The 19,309-nt window shown below is 33.7% G+C and overlaps 1 protein-coding gene across 2 annotated transcripts in view; it reads left to right on the top strand.

The window, feature by feature from the left end:
• NCAM2 (neural cell adhesion molecule 2) overlaps positions 1–19,309 on the top strand; it is a gene marked incomplete at both ends in the record, with an annotated part of 250,461 nt that overhangs the window by 202,556 nt on the left and 28,596 nt on the right. For both annotated transcript variants that reach the window (XM_079547212.1, XM_079547213.1), the window contains 3 exons: positions 6,465–6,584; positions 8,141–8,262; positions 15,421–15,601. In XM_079547212.1, the coding sequence (XP_079403338.1) occupies positions 6,465–6,584; positions 8,141–8,262; positions 15,421–15,601 (423 nt within the window). The remainder of the gene's footprint in view (positions 1–6,464; positions 6,585–8,140; positions 8,263–15,420; positions 15,602–19,309) is intronic.

Genomic DNA, 19,309 nt, shown 5'->3' with positions numbered 1-19,309 from the left:
CATGCTATTATCTGAGTCATCTGCAGCTTTGTTGGGTTAGAGAAAAGAGCAGCAAAGAAAACTTGAAGTAGTGAACAACTGAACTACAAATATGTCAAGGAACTGTATCCAATCTGCAAGAGATATTTTGATAGTAATCCAGAAGAATTTTGCCATACCTTGAAAGCAATGCAGAGTACAAAGTATTTTAGACAGATTTTATCCTAATGAAAGTAAACTTGGCATAGTTTTGTTGAAGTTAGAATGTGCTTAGATTTAAAAATCTAAAGAACCTAAATTCTATTTTACTGGTGAGAAGAGCCAAAATCTGCCAGAGATAGATCCTAGTTGCACAGGACTGTTGATGGAACAGAAGGCTGTGAGCAGTGGTGATGCAAGTGGCAGAATTTGTTCATAAAACATTCTCTATTGTCAGATAGATATAACACAATAATTTAAGAATATATATATAAAATAAGGGATATTTTAAAAATGGGAGTACTAGTGTCTTTCGTAGGTTTATAGCTTAACATTTTTCATTCAGTTAGTAGCTTCCCTTTTTTTATTTAACATTAGTTTTTGTAAATGCATCATTTGAGAAGCAATTCATGGAAGTACGTTACTATTTTCAAACAGGTTATGTGAGCAGTTTATTGCTATAATGATCTCTGTAATTGGTTTTGTTGCGGGAATGCTTCTCTTAATTTTTTTTTTTTTCTAAACTGTGTGCTAAAATGCAATTTAGATTAAATATGGAAGTGATTTAGATTAGGTACAGAAAGAAAGTTGCTTTTAAAATAAATAAACTAGAAAGTGAATGAAGTCTTCTAAACATAACCTGTTCACCGCTACCTTGTAAGTGATGTAAAACAACAAAATCCTTCTTCTGAATTAATTTTGATCCAATGTATTCAAAACTATGTTGTCAGATCACTAATATGCCTTTTACTAGGGGCATTGTAATTGCTTACTTCATTTTCATTAATATTTCATTAATATTATTTTCATTGTATACAACTGTACATTTTGTAACTATAATTCCCCCACTAGATTGTTTTGACTTCTTAGTTTTACTTCAATGAAAATAATTATCAAAGTAATTTCTTGGGTAACTGTTTGTAGCTGTTGTTACTCCTGGCTTAATTTGTACACCTGACACCTCAGAATCCTGCCCAGTAAAAATAAGTAAGACATGAGAACAGGAGCTTAACAGAGTCATTGTGCTTTTGGGACTGATAATAAGTTGCTTTTTAAAATGAAGTTTTTATATCAACTGCTGTGAACTATTTTCTAATGAAATTAATAATGATATTGAACACTATTAATTATATTAAATATGTATGACCTACAATACTACTTATTTTTATTCACAGTTGATTACTTATATTCAAAATGAACTAAGTGGCTACAACCTTTATTGAAAAAGAATACAATAATTATATGTTACAGTGCAAGAGGGATGGAAATTTTGACAAAGCCATTATCTCTGATTTTTCAAATGATTATGTTCTTTTCTGAGTATGCATATGAGGATATAGCTTAGAGCTTGATCCTGTCTCCATATATACTTACGGAAATTATGTCAATAATTTCTGTAGCAGTAGGATTGGCTACTACTGTTATTTTCATATGATGTCCAACTTGAAATATTTTCATTATTGAAGTTCATTTCTTTATGTTAATTGCATTCTGACATTTATGGACAGATGTTGAATCAGTATTTATAAAACTGATTGTTCTTCAGGCAAGGCAGACAGATGGAGCTGAGGCAGTGTGACTGTTTTTGCTTATGAATAAACATGTTGCATGTTGTGTAGCAAAAACACTTCTATGTTACTTTTCCTGTATTTCTCCACCAGTGGCAAATTCTAACTTTATTTGGCCACCATTTCTGTTAACTAACTCTGTAAGCCTCAGATAGAAAAACAGCTTTTATTTTCCTCCTATTGTGCATATACTAGATGAAGCCATATTGTTCATCCCAGGCAGACAAAGGTTCTGGGAGAAGTTCTTCACAATGTGTGACATCTACACAAGAAGTCTCGTACATATGTACTGGAACTTAATGCTATTCTACCACAGGTTCCTCACTGCTCTGTTCACTTGTACTACAACCGTAGGTTCCTTTCTGCTCCCTTCCAGCATCCATTTCTTCTGTCCTTAAAAGAAAATGTGTCATCACTGCAAAGAGAAAACTGCTTTGAGCTCCATAAAAATGCTATTCATTTTTTTCTCTGAAAGAGATTCAGGTATTTGCAGGGAACGTAGTTTCTCCTTGAGAGTTGTCACAAATGCGTGAAAAGATCAACACAATTTTGCTGAATAAAAACACCACGCTTACTAACCTGCAAGATATTCAGTCTGTGTAGGTAATGGATATTGAGACTAAGAGGAAAGAAATAGGAAGAGCCCATCCTAGAATCTGTAATGCTTCCTTGGCAGAAATGTTGCACTGCTGCCGTTATCTGAAATATTTATGAGTGAATATGATATTTCAGCATTGATCTGTATCAGCTGCTTTGTTTCAAAACAAATTTATGTCCTACTTCAGTTAGGCTTGACATCCTCAAGGGATTAAAGTCAGGACTAGGAGTAGAACATTGTTCTATGCAACAAGCATCTCTCCAGTGAATACTGATGCAATATGTCTATTAATTAACCTCATATAAGATCTGCTTTGGGATTAGTGTAATGTAACTGTATTATTAGATCCTTAACCTTCTTTTTGTGATGGTTTATGTAATATGTGACAGACCTTTGAAGATTTCTGAGCTAGATTTCCTTTGGTGAAAAGACAGCTTAGTATGCAAACCATTTCCCATGTCATTGTTCACGATTAAGGTAATATAAACAAGCTACCTTTGGACTAGAAAAGCAGCTGGTGATTTTTACCATGTTTTTACTAACTTGGCTTTATGATACAACTTATTTCACAGCAAATCTTATGTCAGATGTTATTTTCCTACAGTGCATCTTGATAATAATTGAAATTTTAATATTCTTCAATAAAGCTTTCCTAGCTGAAATGTGTGCAGTCAGTATTTGAAATAGTTCGACTATTCAGTTCTGAATTTTTACCTGTCTACCTGTCTTTACCTGCTTTTTTTTTTTTTCTGTCAAAACTTTAGTTAATCTTAGATTACTCTTAAGACTTGTATTTTTGCAATGTAATATGGGAACGTTACTTAATCTTGCTTAATTATTCTAGATTTTCTTTCTTTTGTTGTTTATTTAAAGTATTCTGCTGAGTAGTGGCTCTTTGCTTTGCTTTCCTGGAAGATATGGTTATAAATTTCCTGCTATTACATTATGCCAACACTGATACTTAAGAGGTTCTAGCTTTTGAGAGCATATGATGCTATCAGATTTTGTTGTGTCAGTTTCATAAACATATTTGTAAGAGTCATTGTATCCAGATACATAGTGTTGTTCAGGGGATTATAAACTAGATACTGATTCTTTAAATACTACATACATAAGAAATTTTATTCATTTATATAGGCCCCAGGAGTCTCTCAAGTGTTTCTAGAATTGGATTCTTTGGTTTTATGTAGTTAACACATCCGTGTTTTATTAAGCGTAGACTCATAGCCATGTTTTGATGTTGTTTAAATTTTAAAAACATTTACAGTAACACTAATTTTTAATATGCCCAAAGATTTATTTTCAGTGAAATTATTCAGCCTTGGAAAGTAATCAGGGCTGAAAGACAAATCAAATGTTGCTACTGCTCTGTTTAGATTTTAAATTTCATCTTACCATAGCTGAAAGTTATATATCATAATCTTTCTCTGAATTAATTCTTATTCTCCTGATAGTACTTTATTATTTCCAAAATGGTTCTACCATACTTTTAAATCTCTTGAAAATTATTGTTTGCTGGAAGAGGTACTGCTCTGTTTATAATAAAATGATTACTGTTTCTCAGTAGGGAGTTTGTGTGAAGTGCTCAAAAATGAAATTTGGAAGTTACTGTTTTCCCAAAATTCATTAGATTCCTTTGGCTCCACTTGTAAAGGGACCTCTGTCTGTCTGCTGTACAAACAAAAATAATAGAAGTTCTAATAAATCTGGAGTAAAAAGAAAAAGTGCTGATAAAAAATAATTCTACTTTCATTAGGTATAAAACTTGAAAAGCAAACTTAAAGCAACTATTGAAATACTCCTCTCTAATGAAAAAAAAAAAAACCAACAAACAAGCAGTGTAGACTTCTTAGAGACTGGGAAAGATACTACTGGTTCTTTCTTAAGACACTGGAGTTCTGTAGCTTATTGTTAGATGATACAGGCCCCATTTTTCTGTGCAAAGCAACTATTGATATTCTTCAACATAGTTATCCTGGAGAAGCTGGCAGCCCATGGCTTGAACAGGTGTGCTCTTCACTGGACAAAAAACTGGCTGGATGGCCAGGCCCAGAAAGTGGTGGTGAATGGAATTAAATCCAGCTGGCAACCGGTCATGAGTAGTGTTTCCCAGGAGTCAGTACTGGGGCCTGTCCTGTTTGATATCTTTACTGATGATTTGGACAAGGAGATTGAGTGCACCATAAGTAAGTTTGCGGAGAACACTAAATAGGGACGAAATGTTTCTCTACCTGAGGGTAGGAATTTCTGCAGAGAGATCTGGATAGGCTCAGTTGTTGATCTATCATTTCAGCAAGTGCTGGTGAGGCTGTAGCTTGAGTACTGTGTTCAGTTTTGGGCCCTTCATTACAAGAAAGACATCGAGGCCCTAAGGCATGTCCAGAGAAGGTCAACGAAGCCAGAGAGGGATCTGGAACACAAGTCTTATGGAGAGCAACTGAGAGAATTGAGGTTGTTCAGTCTGCAGAAGAGGAGGCTTGAGGTAGACATCCTTGCTCTCTACAACTTCCTGAGAGGAGATTATAATAAGGTGGAGGTCAACCTCTTTTCTCAGGTAATTGGTGATAGGACTAGAGGGAATGGCCTGAAATTGCACCAGGGGAAGTTCAGGTTGGACATTGGGAAAAAAAATGTGTGATAGAGTGATTAGACACTGAAACAGGCTGCCCAGGGAGGTGATGGAGTCACTATCCATGAAGGTGTTTAAGAACCCTGTGGATGTGGCACTGAGGGACATGAGTGGGCATGATGGTGATAGATTGATGGTTGGGCTAAGTGATCTTAGAAGGTCTTTCCCACCCTTAATGATTTTATGATTCAACTAAAGTCCATCCCGTGTATGTCCGTTCCTTAGAATGAATCTCACATTGTGAGAGCTCACTACAGAGCTGGTAAACAAGAGACGGTCAGTTTATGTAGAGACAACAAAAGGTAGCTTTCTTGCAATGACACGGTAATGGTCCAAGAACTCTTTGTGGATCTAAGTTTCTAGGTGCAATATTGGTATCAGTATACCAATCAGTGTACCCTACTATGGTAATGTACAATACTGAATTCATGTAGAGGGTCCAGGAATCCAACATTCTTTTTCTGGATTTTGTTTCTGGATTTTGTGCTGTACATCATCAACTGCAGTATTTTTAGAGCTGTACAGTATTTTTTGAGCAAGATTCTGTGCCCTTTTTTCTGCTGCTGATGGCATTTCCAGGTAGATGTCTTCAGGCTATGTGAAAATCTGCTGGCAAGGTTTCAGTCTTGATTTCTGAAAGTATGGTACTTAATTGATGTACATAATACAAAATTTGGTCTTGATCTTAAAGGATTTTTTCCAACATAAATGGTTCAGTCATTCTTTGAAATTAGTTGGGTAGTGAGAAGGGGATTGTTTTGTCTTTAACGTTACAGGAAAACTCTCTTTAAGTCTGAAATTCAAACATGTTTGCTTCCCAAATCACTTTTTTTTTGTTACAATTTAATACACATTTCCATTCACCACCTGTTGAGTATCTACAGATATGCCTAATTCACTTTCAGGTCCTTAGTTGATAGCTTGGAACTCTTCCTTTGATCATCGTAAAACACCTGTCATTTTAGCTTGAACTGTCATCTGTAATTCAGCATTGATGTGCACATAGCTGCATTCAGTAGATGGAGCTGCCCAGCTTCTAAGTTGTCAAATTGGTTCTGCTGTCCAGCAAACAATGTAAAAAAGTAATGACTTGACAGACATATCAAGTCATGAACTGTATGAAAATGGCTTCAATGTGTGTCAGAAGACCATTGCCATACAGGATACAGATTCGTTCCTCCTGTGTTCACAGTCTGAACACAAAACAGCAAACCTTTATTAAGTTCCTTAATTATTGCATATGGTTTCTGTATCACTGGCATTAAATTCCTCCAGAAGCATAAATTACTCAGTCACAATGTTTGCACACAAAAATGGGACTGTGTAAGCAAGACAGCTAATTTTGGAACCACTGTAATTGAAATTAAACTGTCTGAAAATTAGACACTTAGTTGCAGGTAAAGCAAGTGAATTATGAAATCACCTGGCTTTTTCTTTCTTTTAAACACATTACTTCACTGAATTTTCTTTCTGTATTTTTTCTTTCCTTTAGCAATGGTTGTTCTCAGCAATTTGGAACCAAATACAACGTATGAAATCAAAGTAGCTGCTGTAAATGGAAAAGGGCAAGGAGAATATAGCAAAATCGAGATATTTCAGACTTTACCTGTCCGTGAGTAATACCTGTGTGATTAAATGGAAATATAAATACTTACATTCTCTAGAATATGTTGCCTTCAGATCTGCTAATAATTTGCAGTATGATTTTCCATTGATAATATGATTTATTGACTGTTTCCTAGTGTACAACACCAGTTTTCTCTACATTGTTTCTCAGAAATTGTGTTATGTTCTTCTTATCCTCTCCACTGACTAATATGAATTAACTGAAATTGGAGTATTTCTCCAGTTGTGTCCAGACAAGTCTTCGTGTTACATGCTAGAGCACAAAGCATGCAAGATACTAGGTTAAGAATTTTTTCTCATTTACACACAGAATATTACAGACATCTGTGAGAAAAGAATGGGCCCTTCCCAGAGACATTCCTCCAGCAAAAAACACTGCCACAAGAGTTGCAGCTATAATACCTAAAACAAAAACTATAGACAAAAAACAAGAATACGTTGTTTTAACTGTGATTACATAGAAATGACATATGATGCAAAGACATTTCTATGTTAGTGGTAAAATTTACTAGCAAGAAATCCTGATGTTAAGACGAACAGTTAATGAAAAATATTTTCCCCAAATTAGTTTTAAAAAGGCAAAATTATATGTAAAGAACAGTAAAAATGCGGCAGCTATGAAAACCACAAAAATATCTGTGTTATTATATTCCCATTGACAAGGGCTTTCTGTCCAAAACATGTCACTTGTCAGCTTTCAAACTTCTTTTTGTTTAAAGCACATGCATATTTCAGATATATTGCATGATAAAACAGTTTGCTGTTATTCATACGGCACATTACACCTGATAGAAAAGTGATAGGATTTGACAGAAGCAACACATACATTGCCTGATAGAAAACTAGGAAAATCGCCATTGAGATTTAGATTATTCTTTTCATTAACAAAAGATAAATGCAAATATAACTAATATTATAAATATTTTGAACTTAAAATATACCTCTACGTGAATGGAAATTTACATATTTTTATGTTTTGAGTTGGAGACAATTATGACATGTTCATTTAGGATACAAAACTTTACAATAGGCATTGCATAAAGAAATGTTAGTTGGTCTGTGAAATATTATTAGAAAAGTAATTAAAGCTAGCTTATAACTATTCAATTTTAAGTTTATTTTTGTCCTCCCGTTGCAGAGAAAACTTTTTGCTTTTTGGAATCTTATTCTTCATGCTCATTCTTAATATAGTCTACTTTAGAAGTATTTAACTTTGTCTTGGCACAGTTATTGAATTAATGGCTAAGTCATTTCTGATGTAAATTACATTTGAAAATATTAAAGTCAGAAAATCTCAAAGAAACTTAGACTTACTTGATATTATTTTGTTTCACTGTGTGAAATAATCTAGTTTAGAACATACTTCAAGCAAAACATTCAGCACACTTATAAAGGATGTTTTGCAATACTTGAAAGAATCATGCTGATTTTAAAGATTTTGATGAATAATCTTATTGGTGAACTCCCAGCTGTAATTTAAGGTTTTTGCCATTGCTTTTTTTTTTTTTTTTTTAATTTATTTACTTTATTTTCTTTATTTAGGCGAGCCAAGCCCACCGTCAATTCATGGACAGCCAGGAAGTGGAAAGAGTTTCAAACTTAGTATAACTAAACAAGATGATGGAGGTGCCCCCATTTTGGAATACATTGTCAAATACAGAAGTGTAAGTATTTCAGTGAATCAAAGTAGGTGGGATCTGCGTAGTAATATCTTTTGACATAGAGAAGATTGATTATGTTATTTGAAACATTAAAAAAATGGTTTGTGTAATAGAAAAAGGAAAGAAGAAAAATAGTCTAAGATATAGTATAGTATGTTTTCTTTTGTGACTAGGTTACTAATGCCAGATTATTAAAAAGAAAGAAAAACAGAGAATGAAAGAAAAACACGCTGCTCCTCCTAAAGGTATAACTGAAAGCTCTTTGTAATAGGAAAACTCTTTTCTCTGTCTTGTTACGTGGTAAATAAGGAACGTTCAGCTCTCAAAGGTGCAGTCAATCAGCGGACATTAAATTACATAATTAAAAGATGTTTGAAGAACAAGTTTCATGTTACAACTGTATCTGTACTGATAGATGGCATCCCAGAGATAGGATGCTGTATTCCAGTGTTCCACGTTCAGTTTAAAAGAAATTAGTTAATCTTTCTATACTCCAAGGCTCAATTCAAAATATCAGAACGAAATCATTTACAAATTGCTGTGACTCTTGGACTTCCAGTGTACGGATCAATTAGTTAAGACATATCATGGAGACTTCATTGGTCTACAGTCAACTAGAATCTCATTTGTTGGTCTCTTGTAAAATATGGCAAGTTTAGAACGCAGACTTGCTTGTAGTGTACAATTTTTTTTTTAATGAAAAATATTCTATATTTTTTTCTATGAGAAATGAATATATTTTATATTTAAGTAGCTAAAATATAAATAAAATAGTTAAATAAATTAAATTTCTAAACGTAGCCTATTAGCCTATTAGGCTAAGTTTAGAAATGACTACATTGAAGAAGTACCTCTACAACTAGCAAAGGCAAGGAAATTAATTCAGAAGTGTTCATATTCTATTAAGTTCCTTCTATTCTTTTAGAAAGATTGTACCATACTTATCTGACCAGACCCAGTAAGAAAACATTTTAACAGAGTATAGTCACAGATTTATATGTCCACTTCAGGAGTCTGAAAGAGATTAGACATATAACACCAGCTATTTAAACATATTTAACAGAAAATAAAGAGGACCATATTTTGCAGAAATTAGAAAGCCTTGAGAGATCAAATGCAGAACCTGTTTTAGTATTCCCAGAAAGGATAAGTCAACACCTGATTTTGCAGTAATTTCTGTTATGTTTCCTGATGTTTTCTATAATATAACTTTTTTGATGGTTGCTCTAGGATTATCCATGTGCTAAGACTGGCATGTAAAGTGATTTCCTACATCATTTGCTAAAAAATTTACAATCTATGTGCAGATATTGTACATACATGTGATATGAGAAATTTAATCTATTTCTGTGATTTTGGTAATTTAAATGATTTTTGGATCTATTGTGAATAACTTTGGAAACACGATTAACCCAGTGTTTTGACTAAGGTACACCACTGTAGAATAAAAGTTCGCTTTTTGTGTTTGTTATTGAAAGATAAATGTACAGTTTAAGCACTAACTGAAAACATAATAGGTTACAGAAGGAGATAGCTTTTACTTGGAGCTGAAATCCATGTCTCCCTATGCTTTCAATTGAAAAAGCAGTTTGACTAAATTAAAGGTCTTCTTACAACAAAAAAAAAGCACAGTATTTTTTTGGTGTTCTAATCAGAATGAATGGATGCTATTTAAAGTTCTAAATCATTTGTTGACTGCTTCTGTTTTGTCTTGCCCATTGGTCATATTTAATTGGCTCTCCTATAATTCTTGTCAGCCTCATTACTAGTGCCTGGACCAGTGAATTTGCTTGCAAGTATAAAAAGCATGTTAGATAACAAGTTACATATCAGTGGATTTCTTTTTTGTGTTTCATAGCAGTTCATGTCTTATTAAGGGACAGTTCGTTCATACTTAAGTTTTGTAAAGATTTTCTTGAAACGAGGAGTAGAACAGCCATTAAGATATTGTAGAGTTATTATAGCCTGGGCTAAGAACTAAGAACTGGTAAGTTTTATTTTTCTCAAGAAATCATCTGTTTCATTCTGCCAACTCTTGCTTTCTTAAGATTAATTAATTCTTACGGGAAGATCTTGCTAACTGTGATGAGGACCCACTCAATTTCTTCTCTCATTCCCAGTTATGGTACTACTGTTTTTGGTTGGGGTACGCATGTCCAGGTGCTGGTGCTGGGCAATGGGCATTAAGCTTTATCCATGTCAATTACTGGGGAATTGTGTGTTGGATTCGTAAATGGCTGTTATCTGTTGTGCTGCCTGCCAAGTGGTAAACTAGGAGTTAGCCAGGAATGTGGAACAGATGGTAGTATGGAGTTACAGTCTAAAATGAAGGGTGAGGATAAAGTTCACATGGAAAAAGCATTTGGGATACTAGGAGTTACTGCCACAGCAGCTTACAACTGGTGGGTGAAAAGGCACATGTCTGCAAGAGAAAGGCTACAAAGCAGCAAATGGAAGGTATTAAGCAGGATGAGACACCGGAAACAGCATGCCAACAAATCCTGATCACCATACAGGAATAGTCATTTACGCTATTCACAGTCACAAGCAAAAGTGCATGCTTGTTGCTCAAGTGGATCCTGACAGTGGAGGATATTGTGAAGCTGGACATGTTGCAGTTGTGAATTTGTGGTTGGTGCTTAATGTTCCCTGCAAATAAATGTCAGCATATTATTTTGAAGGGATCTAATCCAAGTCTTCAGTTATAAATTTGGTACCATATCTTAAATTGAATTTCATTTGTGATTAAAAGAGAAGTTTTGAAACAGGCTTCTGAGTGATTGTAAAAGGGAATTCTGTTTCTGTAGTTCAAATTGCAGAATGCCAGCAGTCAGCTGAAGAAATTGTAGGAGGGGTTTCTCTTTCATTCCAGGTTTCAGTAGTAGCTTAGAATTACAATGAAGTAGTAAAAATATCCATATTTTATGGTGATATACTTTTAGGTAAAGGCAAGAAAAAAGTCATATTTTGAGAAATAGGGACTGCACAAAAATTCTTTTTTCCTTTAGCACACCTAATGATGTCTGGAGGATACACTACATGAGCAATTAGCTTTTGCAGGCATAAAAGCTTTTGGTAGTGTTGACCTGTTACAGTGTTACTATTAATGCTTTGAATTTTTGTACTGGCAGTTGTATGATTTCTGATTGTATCCTTCAGTCATGTTTGATTATGTTGATGGATAACCATGTTCATTTTGTGGCCTTGTGATATGTTTTGAAAAAAACTGATAGAAGATGAATACAAATAATTTTAGAATAGAGAATTTCTCATTCACTCCTGCTATAAAACAGTTACGTGTTTTTATGTCTCAGAGTTATGCATTACTTGCCAGGTCCTTGATCTTTCTGTGCATTTTAGCACTATGTTTTCAGCCACTTTGTGCTTTGTTCAGCATTCATCTTGTATTATTACCTCTTCTAAAACATCACCCAGACCTATAAAGTACCATCCTTAGGTATTGAATTCTTGTGAAGTCACTGCTTTGAACTGTCAGATTGTCTTCCCTGAGAATTTCTTGATCTTTTTCCTGTGTGCTTTCAAGATAGTATGGCATCTCCTGCCCTTTTTTTGTCACAGTGACCAGCATAATAAGTCTTTCTGAGCTGAATTTACAGTGCAAACAGTTTATAGTGGATGGAAAAAAAAGGAAGAAATGAAAGAGGTTAATTAGATTTTTTTCAAGTTTCCAGAGAAAGTAATCTTAGGTGCAGTGTAATATGACCATTAAATGGACAAACATTATTTTCTAGACTAGTGAATAGTTCAGTTCCCTGAAAAAGTGTTTGGCTTTCCTTCTACCATTGTCAGATCTGCCCTCAATTTTGAGAAGAAATCAAGTAGATTGAAGTTATGCTGTAATTTTTTCATGCTTTTTTTTGTCAAGTAATTTAGGTGCTTAAGCTACTCCCAGGTATCTTACAAATCTAGCTCTTAGACACTTAACAGAAAAATTTCATTCATTCTTATATTTAAATGCAGTATACAAGAAATAAGAATTAAGAAATAATTGTAATTTTTTAGTGACTTTAATCTGAGACATTGTAGCAGGTTTGTTTCAATCAAAGATCGGGGCAGAGACAAGAGCAGTGTGAATTTAAAATTTGTGAGTAATGGCAATGGGCAGTAAGATCTCCAGAAATTGCCAGACATTGGTCAGTCCCACAGTGACAGTGACCTTCCTTTAAAAAGTATTTTGGAATTATAAAAATAGAATAGAAATGAGGGAACAGTCAAACCTCTGAGATTGCAGATCTGATTCCAGTGTCTGAAATATCCAGTGTCTGGATTATCTAATGCGTGTTAATGATAAAATTGCAAATAGTAAATAATGATTGAAGGTATTTACATTAGAGCACTCCTCAACTTAGACTTAAGTTCACGATTTCAGAGTTCCTTGCATTTGTTGTAAAACACCCTGCATATTTGGAGCCTCCTGTGAATTTTAAGCAATATTAATGATAGAGTAACCTAATAAAGTATGAAGTGATACTTCATAGTTCTATTTTCTGCTCCTTGAGCTACCAATTAAAGGGTCTTAGCATAGACAGGGAGATTTGTAGGAATATTTTACTGGCAAAATTTGTGTTCTCATCCCTTTCCAATGCTACTCTAATAGTGAAATTAATCTGGACTCATTACTGATCTCCACTTTGTTAAACGTGCTTGAAAATGCATGTGAAATAGCAGCTAGAATGAAGGATATTGCCATTATTCTTAGTCTTTAAGATGCCAAAAGTAGATTATATTTTAGAAGACTTCCTCTTTCCACCATTGGATGACTACCTTCATTCTTTTTCTTTCTTTCAGCTTGTGTTTGTCACTCTTGGTAAAATGCTTTGATGTCTTTGAGCTCAGTGCTTGGACTCTGCCTGTTTCATTTATCTCAATCTATCTAGTAGGCATCACTTTCAACTAATCTTAAGGTGTCACTTTTTACTGGCATAGCACACAGATATTCTGTTATGTTTCAGCTCTTTCATTGTTCTTTGCCTTACTAAACTGTGAAACAATTGCTTTGTCACCTAATATTATGTTTGCAGAAGCAACCTCATATTTATATGAGCAGCTGGAATATTTTCCATTTTGATATCTATTTTTTTCTCCTGTGAATCTGATTTTCTTCTGAACTGCTTAGTGTGTTCACACAGCTCTGTGTGCATGCACTAAGATCACATGTGCACCCTCTAATTTGCTCGTGTTTATATTCTTTGGAAACCAGTTCTAATTTTTCCTAACTCTTCCCAAATTACACAGATTTAAACAGCCTCTGAAATACAGCACTATGCAACAGTGCTGCTAATATAATTACTACAGAGTATTTGTACATGTATGTTTGCAATCAATATTAATTCTTAATATTTTATCAATGCTATGCAAAAATACAGATTGAAAAATCAGTGTGATGTGAAAATATATATAGATTCAATCAGTGGAATGTAAATATAAAGGATTTGTGCAGTAGTATGTCAGTAACGGACAGAGAAGTCATCTGTGAGGACTAACACTTTATAAAAAATTTAAAAAAAAAAATTGATAGAAAATACCATTTTCGCTGTGTTGTGTAAACTATTTTTATTCCAGTGTATTTACTCTTTTTTCTTGATGTGTAATGTAACAACCATTCTGATGTTTTTTGTTGGTCTATGCTGCAGCCACTTACTTTCACCTTGCTGCAAATGTTCCTGAAACTTTTTTTTTTTTTTTAAATTTTAATTATCTCAGTACTATTTTGTGTTGATGAATTTGTAGAACAAAAGGTGAAGTCAGTATGGAGAATTCATCACACTCAGTGCTGATAGCAAATAAGTTATTTAAGCAGTACATATAAAGGAGTTCAGTATTTCACTCTATTTTCTGGAAGCTGAGGACAAAAAGAATAGACATAGACAACATGGTTGGGCTGTCAGCTTATCTAATTTAGATACTATTTTTTTGAACACTTCTATCATTCAAGAGCAAGATCCTTCAGTGAAGAGCCTAAATGTAAGCTACTGAAGGATGGTGGTCCATAGCAAAAAGCTGCACTTCTTTCTATTTGATTTTTTTTTTTTTTTTCCAGAAAGTTACATCCATTGACTGCACTGCTGTGTGGGGTGGATGGCCAGGATTTGGCTCTCAGCCATGGTTTTTGTCAGTGCATTGTACTTCTGTGTTTAATAGGACTGCGTGAATTCTTAATGTTACTGAAAATCCTTTGATCAAGATGGCTTACTGTTTGCCAATGCACATTATTTTATTGTTTTACCTATTAGTTATTTTCTAAATATCATTTGTATAAAGAGTAATTTGAATATATTATGCTTCAAAAATACTAAACGAAGAGATTGCAAAGGTAAGTACTCCAGATTTATAAAATGCCTTTTAAGGTTGCTGCCTGAGGCCTCATTTGTTCTCTCTGTATTGGTGTCTTATAACTGTGTCTTATAACTGTGAGAATTACTTGAACATTTTTTTCAGTATGATACCATCTGACTGATTTAAATGTATCCTCTCACCAGTGTAAACATGGTGCTGCATACTTTTTTAACAATGTTTATGTTTTTGCTTACAGCTTCTTTTGCAAAATGGTACTGTGGTACAATATACTGCTACAGTTCGTTTATGTATTCATTGTGTAACTAATATATAATATAAGCACAGCTTACATTCGTGAGCTATTTCTGAATATGGGTTATGGTTTTGATGGGAAAGTTCTCTTTAAGAACATTTGGCAAAATACAATTGCAACATCTTCATAAAATAAAATTTTAAAAAAATTATTCTTAACAGAATTTATACATAACTGTCCTTTTTCCTAAGTTGAAATGTGTGTTTGTGTAGAAATTCAACCCAAAAGGTTGAAAAAAAGTTGCTGACAAAATCCCTACATCCACATTGTGGAATGATGAGGTATAGTCATAATCACAAAAAGCCTGGTTACTCAGAACTCCAAAATTAGATGATTCAAAAGTTTATAACCTTTGGAAATTAATTTATGTAGTTTTTTTACTTCATGTAGTCAGGCAGTTTAGACAAATAGTACAAGAGATTTTGAGAATATTAACTAAAATAACCTTTGGAAATTAATTTATGTAGTTTTTTTACTTCATGTAGTCAGGCAGTTCAGACAAATAGTACAAGAGATTTTGAGAATATAAACTAATGTTTGCATTTTTACAGAAAGATAAGGAAGACCAGTGGCTAGAGAAAAAAGTGCAGGGTAGTAGAGACCACATCATCTTAGAGCATCTTCAGTGGACCATGGGTTATGAAGTACAAATTACAGCTGCAAACAGACTGGGTTTTTCTGAACCAACGTTGTACGAATTTAGCATGCCACCGAAGCCCAACATTATTACAGGTAAGTTGATTATGGAGTGTTTTCTCTCTCTGAACTGCTCAGACTTAGTATTAACATAGTATGTTAATGTGTGTAGTTGAATGGTCTGTTAGGGTAGCTGGAGTCTTTCTTAACTGACAAAGCTTGAGACTGCATACTTTGTTATCAGTAAAGAAAACTCAGTTAAAAATCCTTAAATGGGACTTTCCTTTTCTACTTTGCTCTTAGTAACGTTATTTCTAAGCACAGAACAAATGCTGAATCTTCAACTCAGATAATGACAGTTAAAAAGAAATATAATATTTAAGATGCATTTATTTTACAATTTCTAAGTTGTCTCTTACTCTATATGTGCCTGTTTTCAGTGAATTTATTTGTTAGAATTCTGTATTTCAGCCCAGCCTGCATGTGCTTTGAGGAATACATGTAACAAGGGTACTTATTTTAGTGACTGATGAGATTAAGACTTCAAGGAGAGTAATTTAGATATTGTCTTACCGATTAACAGGACTCAGTATTAGTACAGTGAGCATGCAGCCTTCTAACTGGCCTATTTTCAAGCTTTGACATAAGTAAATACATCATTCATATTTTTAAGTGTCTAAATAGAAAGATTTAAAACTTTTTAAAGGAAAAATGAATAGGAGGTAAGAGTGAGTGATTTTCAGTAACTAATTCATGAAGTTTTAGTGCTTCTGAAGTTATATTTTGGAATAACAATGTAAATTGTTTAATTCAGAATAAACACAAGTTGTGATAGTAATTTCTGATATTTTGTGAGTAATTTTAGTTTTTATAATGTAAACAATATGAAGCAAATGATACCTAACTTATCAATTAAATTGATGTAGAAAGTGTTGACTTGCTTCTTGTTGCACTGCAACTGTTCTATAACCTGTTACAGTTCTTTAAATTCTTCCCTGTTATTGTAGCAGCTACTGTAAATGAGAATAATGAGATTCCTGTTTAAATTGTAACATAAATAGTTTCTGGATGTTGAAGTAAAAAGTGCCTTTTTTAATTTATCCTGTGAATATAGAACATTTTTCTTTGTACATAGCATTATAGCTGTTATGGAGCTTTTTCCTTTCAGCACTCTCATAACCTCAAAATAGTTAGAAAGAAAAATCCGTTACACTATTGAACGTCAAGTCTTTATATGAATCGTTATTGCAGTTATGATTGTGGAACTAATTAGTTTCCTTGACAACTGTTTTTGCAAAGTGTGAAAAGAGTGTGAAATTCTCATCATAAGAACATTCTGTAAGCAATTTAAAAACATACGTCAAAAGATTCTTAAAATCAGTGGATATTAATATTCACATTAATGAGTCAGTATGGTTATCTGGTTATGAAATTGCATGATATTATACTCTTAATGATATTATTACAAAAGTAAAAATTAACTGTGATAGAAAATGTATATAAAAAGCTCATTAAAGCAGATCAGTTCTTTCTCATACCAGTTAGTCAACTCAGATGATGCAACATTTGTTTGCTGTAAACCTCTTATATGTAAGCATCTACAGCTAGGTCTAAAGAAGGAATAATCTAATTAGGCACAATTTTGAATGAAATATGCATCCCCTCTCCTGTGCTCTCTTAGCTGCTTGTGATGACTGAGATTCATTATCTAATTCTTTGTGTGGTTATTTGAAAAGTTTGTAAGACTCATGAATGTTTTCATCCGTATGTGTCCAGATCTGGCTGAACTGTTTTTGTCTTGCTCTTAAAGTTATTCAAAAGCAAGGTATCTGTAGGTCCTATGTACCCAATCTCATGGGCATAGCAGGAGAATTTTGTGACTCCTGAATTATTATCATGGTCAGCTGTACCTAACATAATACATTGCAAATGTGTACAAGCTAATACAAACCATCAGTGCTATCCTCGCCATGGAAATGGGTGTTACCACAAGAAATAAGACTTTGATTCTGATTCCTGCAGAAAGATCCTGATTATGCTCAAAGTGCTGTTGGATATGTCAGAAGTCATCCCTGAGTCCAGGTACAGGAAGCTAAAAGTCTTTTTCAGTGAATATGTAATTCCTGTGGACACAGAACCCACAACTTTGATTGGTTAGAGAAATGTGAATGAGGACCAGCAGGTCCTGCCTGACAGTCAATTTTTATAATAAAACAATGTGATAATCTTCCACTATTAATCTTAGCTGCAAATTGGCATCAGTTAGATGTGTAAATGATACTAACATTCCTTTAAACTTTCACACGATTGACCTTGGCAGCCTCCAACTAGCTATACTTCATTTTGTAATTTCTTTGGCTGGACCTATAAAACTGTCTCCATTCACTGAATCACTCATGTTTGTGATTAGTTCCTCAGAATTTAATTCTTCTCATAAAATTTTCCAGGTTTTCCGAAAGGTTGGAATATTGTTCTGCTTTTGAGAAATACTCAGTGGATGGACTTGTTAAAACATTGTTCCTTAGATAAACATATGCATAAATACATTAATGTGTGTGTATGTATACATATATAATTACTCTAAATTTTAATCATATATATAATTTTACTTCCTACCTTTTTTTTGTTTTTGTATTCAGAAATTCCATCTATTTGACTGCTTAAGATTATGAGTATGTATTTAAGGATCACACTTTGAAGAAAGAGTAACATATTCTTCACTGTAATATTTTATATATTCCAATATTTCACTATTTCCAATATTTCACGTTAGTTGGCAGTCCTTGTAGGCAGGTGCAACTCTAATATTAGAGTGCTTGCCTATGAATGAAATCTTTACCAGATTTTGAGCCCTGATTTGTGGTATTTTAGAAAATCTCGTTTCAGCTTCTCTGTACTGTTATATCTTCTAATTTTGTGGGTAAATAAATAAATAAATAAATAAATAGAAGCATTTTCAAAGAAGCTGTGTGCCTTAGCTCACAGCTATTTATCAGTCTTTGGACGGAATAGCCTAGCGTCTGCAGCTACAACAAATTTTCTGAATAGGTGTCACTACAGGCAGATGAAGTCCATCAGCTTCTAGAGGTGACAGCACAGCCCATTTGTACGGCTCCATTTAATCTCTCTGAGCAGAGCAGAGATGCATACCCTCTCTTCTCGTACATCTGGTATAAAAATGTCCAAGTCATAGTTGTCTTTCTGAAACGTTACTATTGAAACCTAAAAATACATCTGCAGTTCTATATTAAACAAATCTTAAAAGATAAAATGAATGATGTTAGAAGAGGATAATTTGTGCAAATGTTAGATGTGTTTTCAGAAATTAGTGGCAAAGATTTATGCAGGTGCAGTCTTCCAAAAACTTTTATCCAGTCATTACTGTTTCTCTAGAAGTCCGGTATATATTAAAACTGGCTGCAAATTTTGTTTTATCATAACAGTTTTTCATTATCATTGTAGGTTAATAAATCGGTGCTATAGTAGGAAAATCAAAAAGCATATGAAAACAGTAAGAAGGCCTTAGAACTACTTCTTTCTCTTTACTGTTATTTTAAAAAACTTTTAATATTGCATAAACTGTTGGAATCTTCTTTTTATTAGAATACCTGAAGAAGTTTAAATCCCTTATGAACCCCAAGACTGTTATTGTACTGAACATATTGACTTTTTTGCATTGTATATCTGTCAATAATTCTTAAAATCATATAGTGATAGGTGAAGAGGGACAACCCAAAATATAATATTTTCTCTCACCATCACTAGCAGCTAATATTCTGCACCAAACATGGCTTCTGTCAGTAG

This window comes from Tetrao urogallus, assembly GCF_951394365.1.
Source record: "Tetrao urogallus genome assembly, chromosome: 1".
Taxonomy (NCBI): Eukaryota; Metazoa; Chordata; class Aves; order Galliformes; family Phasianidae; genus Tetrao; species Tetrao urogallus.
The sequence above is the reverse complement of the archived record's forward strand: the minus strand, read 5'-3'. Positions and strand labels throughout refer to the sequence as shown.